This window comes from Pleuronectes platessa, chromosome 20 (assembly GCF_947347685.1).
Source record: "Pleuronectes platessa chromosome 20, fPlePla1.1, whole genome shotgun sequence".
In the NCBI taxonomy this organism is placed as follows: domain Eukaryota; kingdom Metazoa; phylum Chordata; class Actinopteri; order Pleuronectiformes; family Pleuronectidae; genus Pleuronectes; species Pleuronectes platessa.
In genome coordinates this window covers 12,141,423-12,151,352 of record NC_070645.1, presented here as the reverse complement: position 1 = coordinate 12,151,352, position 9,930 = coordinate 12,141,423, and the positions used below count along the sequence as shown (strand labels likewise).

The window sequence follows — 9,930 nt, the reverse complement described above, 5'->3', positions numbered from 1 at the left end:
CCATGTGGAATTTGATTGCTGACTTTTCCATTGAAGATTTTTTTCAGTCATTGTGTGCATATTTCATAATTTTTACAATTCTGTAAAAAGTATGCATAATTTATTCTTTATCTTACAAATATTATTTCAAACATGACCAGGGAAGCCCTTAAAGGCTTTCTCCTTTTTTCAAGTTACAAAACAAGTAGCTGTTGGCTCACATTCAAGATGGTTAATGTCCCAAAAAGTCTTAAAGTTTACATTCATGATTTTTTGTCATAATTAAGCACATGTGTGTCATCCACAAAATATTGCCTGAATATGTTAGTGTATGGTAATGACTTTTATGAGCCACAGGAGGGCAGTGGTGCCTTTGTTTCTTTCCTTGTGCTGTGTTGTCATTATCAATAAAAAGGGTAAAATAACTCGTGTTTACTATTATCAGAAATACAGCTGCCTGTTTGTCTGAGCTAACATCGGACATTAGAGTAAATGTGTCGTCCTGATACCTCTGCTCCTCCATTTGATGTGTATTCTCTCAGCTACAGGCGTTGAACAGATTCGTTATATATAAACAAAATCTGCATTTATCAGCATTCAATGGATTTCCTCACAGACGATCAGATCGAAGATAAACACACAAAACTAAAGACAGAGAGTCTGAAACCTCTGCATTTTACCCATTTGTTATTGGCAAACATTCCATCACACTCTTCTTTGGTTCTAGCTGTCTGGTGGGTATATTTACCAAGGTGAAAACCCACAGAGTATATGCATATATGCTTGTGACCCCCTGCTGGTTGGTTGGGGCTAGGGAGGCTCCTTGGATGGGAGGTGGGGCGTCCTCTGGGGTCCAGCTGCCGATGTTCACTCCTCAAGATACAGTGTTTCCTCGGTTACTACTTTTTAAACTGAGTGATTTATTTGTCTTTATTAGGCCCTTGCATTGTACGTGGCGAAATAGTATAGGAAACCCACCGGTGGTTAATGGGACCTGTTGAGAATGTAAAATCTTAGCTTCTCTGGGTGCCTGTGAGTGAAGAGGATTATGGAAACAGAAACTCAAAACAAATGAAAGGAGGGTATAGGGTAGGAGCAGTTTGAGCCGGATATAAGGCCTTCACACAAATGATTTAATAATAACCTTTTGATTTCTAATGTTTAATCTTGACATTAGAATATGTGTGGCACATGGGTGTTTAGTCACCTGTCTTGATAAAAGGTCTGCTAAGAGCTGCTGCCTGTTTTGAAGACTGAATTTGTGACATACAATATACTGTACTTTAATTGTTCATTTCTAACTTTACATGTTAAGGCGTAATTTCCCTCAGACTTATTCGAACATCACGTAGAGTTTCAAGCAGGTGACCCAGGTTCAGAGTGTCTTTTTTATGGAACAGTCAGTGCAGCCGAGGGAGCAGAAAACATAATATTTTCTACTGAAGGCTAGTTTATGAAACATGGTGATAATGGACCATAGCTATGTTGCTCAACACGCTGACAGACCTCGAAAATGTGGAAAATTATTGATTTAGATAAGACGAGTGGACTCAGCAGAGCTCGACCAGGACACTGGGTATGGAGACTGGAGGTGACTGGGTAGGAGGAGGGCTGCAGCAAATCACTGAAATAACTGCTGGTGGTGACAGAGAGGAGAACAGAAGTTTGACGGCAAAGACATGACCGGCTGATGGAGATCATAGCAAAATCTAATTGGATTACTGTAAACATCCTATCCTCAGCTGATTAAATGAGGGTGGGGAGAGAGACAGAGCATTGAGAATGAACAAGCGGTAGAGAAAGTCTTCCTGATTCATTAGTGACTAGACAAATTTCATATTAAACAACGAAACTTGGCTGTAACTGCGGATCTGTGTGACCGAATGTGATCTGGCACCGCAGTCTTCACCTTGAAAGATGTCATCCATCTACCGACACCGTGCTATCCTGACACCTCATGTCAACAAAGTCATGTTACTGACCTTGGAGGAGGTGACACTCTCCTCTTCTTGCCTGAAGAGCCTCAGACCAGTGTTCTGTCTCTGGGATCCATAGTTACAGCCATAACCTCGGACTCATTCCATCAGGGTCAAGAGAATCGTCGACCTCCACACAGGGAACGTCTCCGTCCAGTAGCTCAGAGAACAGAGATGACCACGTTGGCCGTACCCACAGCAGAGTGTGCCACAGAGTTACCAGGAACATAGCAGTTCATTGCACTTCAGATGTGCGATACGTAGCGATGGGCCACTTTTGTTCTCACCAGAGCTAACACAATGGTGAATGTGTGAGCCTCTAGGGGGCTGTTTGCATGTCAACGCCCTCTTTTCACATATTAGTCCGTCTGCAGGTGAAATGAAATGATTCCAGTCACTAACTACTTAGCAACAGTTAAAGGCCCAGACCAAAGGCTTTGAATCCCACACCTGGCTCCCCGCTTTAGCCCCTGGGCCTGTGCTCCACCTTCTCTTGTGAAACTTCCCCCAGCTGAGCATGTGTCATTATAGCTAAACCCACCCCTCCAGGATGTCAAAATCCTGCAGCACAATCTTTGATATGCGTGTACACTTGGGTCTTAGGCTGGGGGACTATCTACTGTATACTCTTTGACCCTCTGAGCCTTTTTTCAGATAAGACAGATCGTTTCAGGGTTTCCCCTAAAAATGACAAAAAGCTTATCAGCTAAAGTTCACTATATCTCATATTTATTGTGTATTTATTATAGAAGTAGCAAAACGTAAATTTCTTATTTTTGAAATCTGTCTGAAAAAAATGTTGGTCCGTTTACATGACACACAACTTCAACACAGCGCTTAACTTTTTGGAAAAAAGTATTGAAAAATATCAACACGGCAGGAAGAAGTAATATCTCATAAGACTGAAACAGACCAAATCTGACAATGGGAATAATTTACAACACAAATGAAGACACAACCACTTGAACCAGTTACTAATTACATCCTGACTCAGACAGAGTTGTAAAAAATGTGAGGAAATGTTGTGTAACTTGTTGTTGGAAATGGAAGAAACTTGAGATAAGTTTCTTTGTGCTCCTTCCTTGTAGTTAGTATCCGTGTCAATGTTCAAAGAACACGTCAGATTCAAGTACTTTTAACCTAAAAGAAAAAGACAAGTCACCGCAGCAGCAGGAGAGTGGGAGGGTCACCTGCCCTACTGCTCCACAGATTGCTCTGGTCATATCAGGACAGGTTCATCAGCATCTGGTTCTTCCTGGAAACAAACATAATGCATGTTATAAAAAGATTAAGACAAATTATTCCACGAATGTCGAGTCAAGTTTATTTATATGGCATATTACAAAAGCGAAGCATTGACTCAGTGAAATTCAAATAAGAAGCAACACAACAAATTCATGACAAGACCCAAACAATTTCAAATGTTTTATGGGTGATTTGTTCCCAATAATACATATGAACGTAACCATTTATTGCACGCACAGAACGTGCATGAGCACACAAACAATAAATACAGCATAACAGGTCCTAGTTAGCTGCTTCTGACTTTGTTGCTCCCCAAATTCTCAAGATAAATAGGTTGCACGTGCACAGTGCAGTGTATGACGGATATGCTATCCAGCAACGTGAAGCCATAAAACAATACTGTGACCTTGATAACCACAGCAAATAAAACCATTAACCTAAAAACTGAGATCATCCCAAGTGATCACAGGAATAACAAAGAAATTCTTCGATAGTCTCAGCTACAGGAGTTACTATATTTATACTATATATATATATACAGTGCTGTGAAAAAGTATTTGCCCCTTTCTAGATTTTTTATTTTTTGGCATATTTGTCATACTTAGGTGATTCAGATCATCAAACAAATTTTAATATTAGACAAAGATATTTACCCAAGTAAATACAAAATGCAGTTTTTAAATCATGATTTCACTTATTAAGGGAAAAAAGCTTGTTCACATAGGGCCAGGTAGGTTTGGATGGCTTTTTTCTCTTAATAAATGAAATCATCATATAAAACCTGCATTTTATATTTACTTCGGTTATCTTTGTCTAATATAAAAATTGGTTTAATGATCTGAAACATTTAAGTGTGACAAATATGCAAAAACATAAGAAACCAGGAAGGGGGCAAATACTTTTCCACAGCACTGTATATATGCAAGGATTTCTCCTCCTTTGGAAATAAAGAAGTGTGTTGTATATTTGCAGGTTTCACAGAATCCAAAGGGGCAGTAACAGGTGAGCACTTCAACTAAATCTGCAATTTATGTAAGGACAAAATGGGCAAAATCTCATGTTTCTCATGGGTCAGTGCGGGACTGTTCGGGGTAAAGCTTTCTCCAGGGAACTTGTTTCGCCGAACTGGTCCCTGGGAGATTGCAATGAAATCATCTCGGGGCCAGCATGAAGATAAGATAATCCGCCATTTGTCAACTCCCCAACGGAGACAGCAGCTTTAAAGGGAGTGGTCTGTGCGCTTGTTGGACTACAGTTCTTCTCAGACACCTCCAAGAGCCAGTCGTCTCTCTGTGCGCAAACATGTACCCAGACTTTTCCAAGAACGCAGAGGAGAAGCCGGAGCCTACCAAGGCAGAAGTAAAAGGTAGGTCGAGTTTTTATTTTCATTTACATTTAAACAAAAAAGACCAAGAGATGCATACCTTTATTTGACAACACTGAAGGTTTGTTTTGCTTCTTTTCGAATAGGGAGCATCCCCGATTGGTTGCAAGGCACCCTGCTCCGCAATGGCCCCGGCATCTTTTCTGTGGGCGACACCAGCTACAACCACTGGTTTGATGGGATGGCCATCATGCACAGCTTCACCTTTAAAGATGGTTGGTGTTGCAATTTTGTTCTATTACACAAACTAATGAAAGATCATATCAGAAAAACTGAAAGCTTTGTTTGACTCTTCAGTTATTGATCCGTGACATCAACGTCTTTGTATTTTTGTGTGGAGAGAAGCCCAGAAAAGATAAGCAAAATAGCACAAAAATTTTTTTTTTTTGTCTTAAAGGTGAAGTGACGCACAGAAGCAGATTCCTCAGAGGGGACACGTACAAAGCAAACATGGCTGAAAACAGGATAGTTGTGTCTGAAATGGGGACAATGGCCTATCCGGACCCCAGCAAGAACTTCATCTTCAAGTAAGAACACTCTCTTATTCATATCATAATCTTTATAATTTTAGTAATCTGATTTCATTTTTTCAAACCTACCACAAGGAATAGTCCTGCGGTAACCTTTTATACTTGAGGGAAAGTCATTATAAGTAATTAAGTGCTTTTCAATATACTTAAATTCCTCTCTAATTATAGATTACTTTTAAAAAGATAAAAAGCAATGTGCATATGTAATGCAATTCTTTGCAGAGTAGAACATACTGATAGTAGATGATACAAACCTACAAATAAACCTGCAAATAAATGTACTTAAGTACAGTAGCCCAGTTCTTTGTTACATCCCACCACTGCTAAAGGATCTTCTCTGTATGAGGATAATCAGTGGTTTGTGTTGGAGAAGCCCCCTGCTGTTTGCCTTCCTGTTGTCGATTTACCATTTATGCAACTAACTCACACATTTCTAAGAGGCCCCAATGGGAAGATATGAGGTCTTTGTGTTGGATGATCCCTGAACTTACCCCATGTCCTCCCGAACCTCTCAGGGCAATCACCTTCCTCAACCACACGGTGCCCGACTTCACCGACAACGGTGCGAGCAATTTCATCAAATACGGAAACGACTACTATGCCACCTCTGAAACCAACTACATCCTCAAGATTGATCCTGTGACCCTGGAGACTCAGGAAAAGGTAAAAAAACAACAACAACAACAACAACAACAACAAGTGACCACTGTTGGTTGATCAATGGAGTGAAGAGCAGGTTTCAGAGCTCCCGTGCTTCTGTTTGTCACAGGTGGACTACATGAAGTACCTGCCTGTAAACCTGGCTTGCTCTCATCCGCACTACGACAAGGAGGGCAACGCCTACAACATTGGAACCTCAATAGCAGAGAAGGGCAAGACGAAATACACTCTGTTCAAAGTCCCTGCCGCCTCAGAGAAAGGTATATAAAGGTCTTAACCTGCTCTACTTTGTCTGGTTCCCTCAGCACTCTCTCTCTCTCTCTCTCTTCCTATCAGCTGCACTTTGTAGGAGTGAAGAACGAGGTTATTACATACTGATCAGTCCGTCAGAATCTGGTCCCATCTATAAAAAGATATCAGTTTCCACATCAACCTGTCATAAACAGTGATGTGATAGTTAGAACAAAACCTTGTAACCCAACAGTGCGCCAATTTCAGTTCAGTCTCAGCGTGGATAAGCATTAGGGGGTCAATGCAGGTGTTAGTTTTCACTTTGTTTAACATTAAGTGATAGGGCATTTTCCCAGGGAATAATTCATAGATCTGGATAATAATAAAACAAAGATATCTATGAGACTGTGGAATTTGGTGCAGCTTGATAGTTGCACTGCATTGGTTTATTGGTTTTCTTTTGGTTTTCAGACAAAGACAAGAATGCCCCCGCGCTGAAGAACGTGAAAGTGGTCTGCACAGTGCCCTGCCGCTCCCTGCTCACACCGAGCTACTACCACAGCTTCGGCATGACGGACAATTACTTCATCTTCATCGAGCAGCCGTTCAAACTGGACATCCTCAAGATGGCCACGGCGTACATGAGGGGAGTCAGCTGGGCAAGCTGTCTGAAGTTCTGCCCTGAGGAAAACGTAAGGGAGCGTCGCTATCTGTTATGTTTATTGCTTTGTATGTGTTATACTTTATGGTCATACTACTGAGTATGGAAGCAGCTCTAGCCACCAGTGTTATGGACGATTAAAAAAACCTTGGCAGGACGGGATTGACTCTAAATTAGTTAACATATGATCTTTCCGTCCTCAGACTCTGATCCACCTGATAGACAGAAAGACCGGCAAGGTGGTTGAGACGAAGTACTCCACTGGAGCAATGGTCGTCTACCATCACGTGAACGCTTTCGAGGACGACGGCCACGTGGTCTTCGATGTCATAGCCTACGATGATACCAGCCTTTATGAAATGTTCTACCTGAGCAAGCTGAAGGAAATTCGTGGCCATGACGAGAGTTACTCCAAACCAACCTACAGGAGATTTGTACTTCCCATCCATTCTAACAAGGTGGGATAATAATAACAAAAACTATAACAACAATAATAATACAGAGGTTTTGGGATTAAACTGGTTTTATTTATGGACTGGTTTTTATGTTGCAGGGCATTGCAGTTGGAGAGGACCTGGTACGGCTCAAAAACACAACAGCCACCGCTGTGAAGGAGAAAGAGGGCAAACTGATATGCCAGCCAGAGGTGTTCTGTGAAGGTAAAACCACAGTGCCCCTCAAACAGACACTTTAAGTTGTTTCTCCTGCATTTTGTATCTGAGAGATTAATTAATTTTTCCATACCAATACGAAAACTCAGGTTTGGAATTACCCAGAATCAACTATAACGTCAACGGACAGAGACAACGTTTTGTCTACGGCAACTGTGTGAAGGAATCTGCACTGGCAAAAGAGGTAAGGTTCCCTATCTAATCTATGAGATTGTGTTTTTTGGCTGGCATAGCTCGAGAACCGTCTATCTTATCCACTTCACACTTGGTATGTGCATGTTAATGGCCAAATAAAAATCCAGTGTGGGATTTTGTGCGATTTCGACCCACGATATGTTCAATACTATTAAACATTGATAAGCAGGTGTCCAGCACTCTGTCGTGAGACTCATCGACGTAAGTGACGTTGTTAATGTCCACAGCAGCATATTCACTTTCCATTTCGGGGGTTGTGGTCTGAGTCCTGCAGCCGGTCGTTACTCGCCACAGGTCCCTTTTACACTTTCAGAGAGAAAGCTGCAACCAGCATCACAGGCCGAGTAAACTGGCCTTTCCAGATAGGCAGGTTTAAAAGAGGCCATGCTCAAGTTGTTTCATATGTGGCTATCGCAGAGCAGGGCCTGGTGGGACTCCTGAAGAATAGAGGTTTTAGATTCAAGGTCTTTCAGAAAGTAAATGTTCCGGTCGGCATTGTTTTCACGGATTTGGGGAGCAGATGGCAGAACTGGGAATTAGCAGCTGGCACAACAGAAGATGGCAAATACTCTGTTATACCCACATCCTTTCCATTGATCGTCATTCGACATGAATGCACCAGAAACAATGGAAAGAAGAACTTCAAAGCGTTGCTTACAAAAGTTTAATTGTGTGGAAGAGGGAATCCCTCGGGTCTCACGGTTTAGTCACAGTCCACAGACCTAAAGAGGAAGACACCAAAGGAAATACATTAGATTAGACAATAAGATTCCTGCCAACTCCCACTGGACTCGTGTTTTTTGGTAGAGTTAAAGCATAGAGCTGAACCGAAGCCCCTTTGACAAAATAGATATCGGAGTCAGTAGGTTACTTCAATCCTAGATACAGATTGAGTCTAAACATACATAAAACACATATATAACAACACTTCTTCATTTCATGCAATCATTTTTGCCCCTTCGTTTTGTACTGATGCCTTAAATGAACCAAACAAATGGCACTGACATTTTATTAGATATTATAATATACTGATTAAATTCAGCTAAGATGGGTTTGCACAACAGTTTCTCTGAAGCTCCCTAACGATTAGTGAGTCACTCTGTCTAAAGTCTACCCCACTTAATACCTGGAAATGAGCTCGCGCCAGTTCCTTAATGTGCACCGCTGACTGATATAATTACAACGGTGGATGGTTTATTGCTCTTTTCTAAGAGCATGGCTCGCAGTCGGGACAAAGTACTGCACCATCACGTGCTTATCTACTAGAGGGATTGGCTATTAACGCTCGCCTCTGTTTGGAACTAGAGCACATTTATTTGATCCACCTCTACAAGCCAATGAATCACACACGCACACACACACACACACACATGTTTCCCCCCCCTCCTAATCTGTTCATCTTCCGCAGATCTCCAAGTTTAACACAGAAACCAAGGAAATGGTTTATTGGAATCAGGAGAACTGCTGGCCCTCAGAGCCCATTTTCATCCCCAAACCAGCCGGAGAGGCAGAGGATGATGGTGAGTGTGTGACACGTGCATGTGTGTTTCGATACTGGCCTAAAAAAACGCAGATTTGATAACCTGTCCGCTGTGACCCACTTTCCTTTCCATTTGCAGGTGTCGTCTTGTCATCGGTTATCAACTCCAACCCAGGCCAGTCGGATTTCATCCTGATTCTCGACGGCAGCACATTCAAGGAAGTCGCTCGTGCAAACTTGAGCACGGCGCTCCACAAGGACATGCATGGATTCTTTATCCCGCAAGGCAGTTAGTCATTAGGATATGTAAAAAAGAGAAAAAAGAAATGACTTTAGAGAACTTTCCACCAAACCAAAACTGCTTACTAATAGGAATGCACAGGGAAGGAATGTATTTGAATATTGAAAATACTGGGTTTTAGACCAAGGTGGGATGAGGTTCCACGTACAGTAGTTTCATGGACCGCCTCCTCACTGTCAAATTGAACATATTGTATCACAACAAAATAATTTATTCCTACTTTTAGTGCATATTCGCTGATTTTGTGTGGATCGATTGATAACATGTATATATCATTGTGTATTATATAACCTGCATTATTCTATTGTACTGCTACGACTTTCAGTGTAGAAAAACAAAATAAAAGTGTGACATGTATTCCAGATCTTTGCTTAACACTGTTGTTATTACATATAGGAGGACGTTATCTCTTGTCACCCCCCCCCCCCCCCCCCCCTATGTGATGACATAACACCTAATTTAGTAATCTAAGATAGCTTAACTCACAAACAAAGTCCATTCGCGCAAGATGTGTGAAAGCTTCGCTCAAGCGTCACTTGTGTGTAAAAGTTGTGTCTTCACAAGCTTTGTGATGAGCGATTATACACTGTATTTTGGTGACGGATTTATAAAGCACA

The 9,930-nt window shown here is 41.5% G+C and overlaps 1 protein-coding gene across 1 annotated transcript; it reads left to right on the top strand.

The window, feature by feature from the left end:
- Positions 1-4,104: 4,104 nt before the first annotated feature.
- On the top strand, positions 4,105-9,598 carry bco1 (beta-carotene oxygenase 1). The gene is made up of 11 exons (XM_053412675.1): positions 4,105-4,566; positions 4,671-4,799; positions 4,982-5,111; positions 5,630-5,777; positions 5,884-6,034; positions 6,477-6,697; positions 6,870-7,124; positions 7,220-7,325; positions 7,427-7,521; positions 8,941-9,052; positions 9,152-9,598. Exons 1-11 carry the CDS (start codon positions 4,503-4,505, stop codon positions 9,304-9,306), a joined length of 1,566 nt encoding a protein of 521 aa, XP_053268650.1. The 5' UTR covers positions 4,105-4,502; the 3' UTR covers positions 9,307-9,598.
- Positions 9,599-9,930: the final 332 nt, after the last annotated feature.

Coding starts and splice junctions, on each gene's coding strand:
- bco1 (XM_053412675.1), top strand. CDS start 4,503: ATGTACCCAGACTTTTCCAAGAACGCAGAGGAGAAGCCGGAGCCTACC. Junction 5,112..5,629: donor AGCAAGAACTTCATCTTCAA/GTAAGAACACTC, acceptor CGAACCTCTCAG/GGCAATCACCTTCCTCAACC. Junction 7,522..8,940: donor AATCTGCACTGGCAAAAGAG/GTAAGGTTCCCT, acceptor CATCTTCCGCAG/ATCTCCAAGTTTAACACAGA.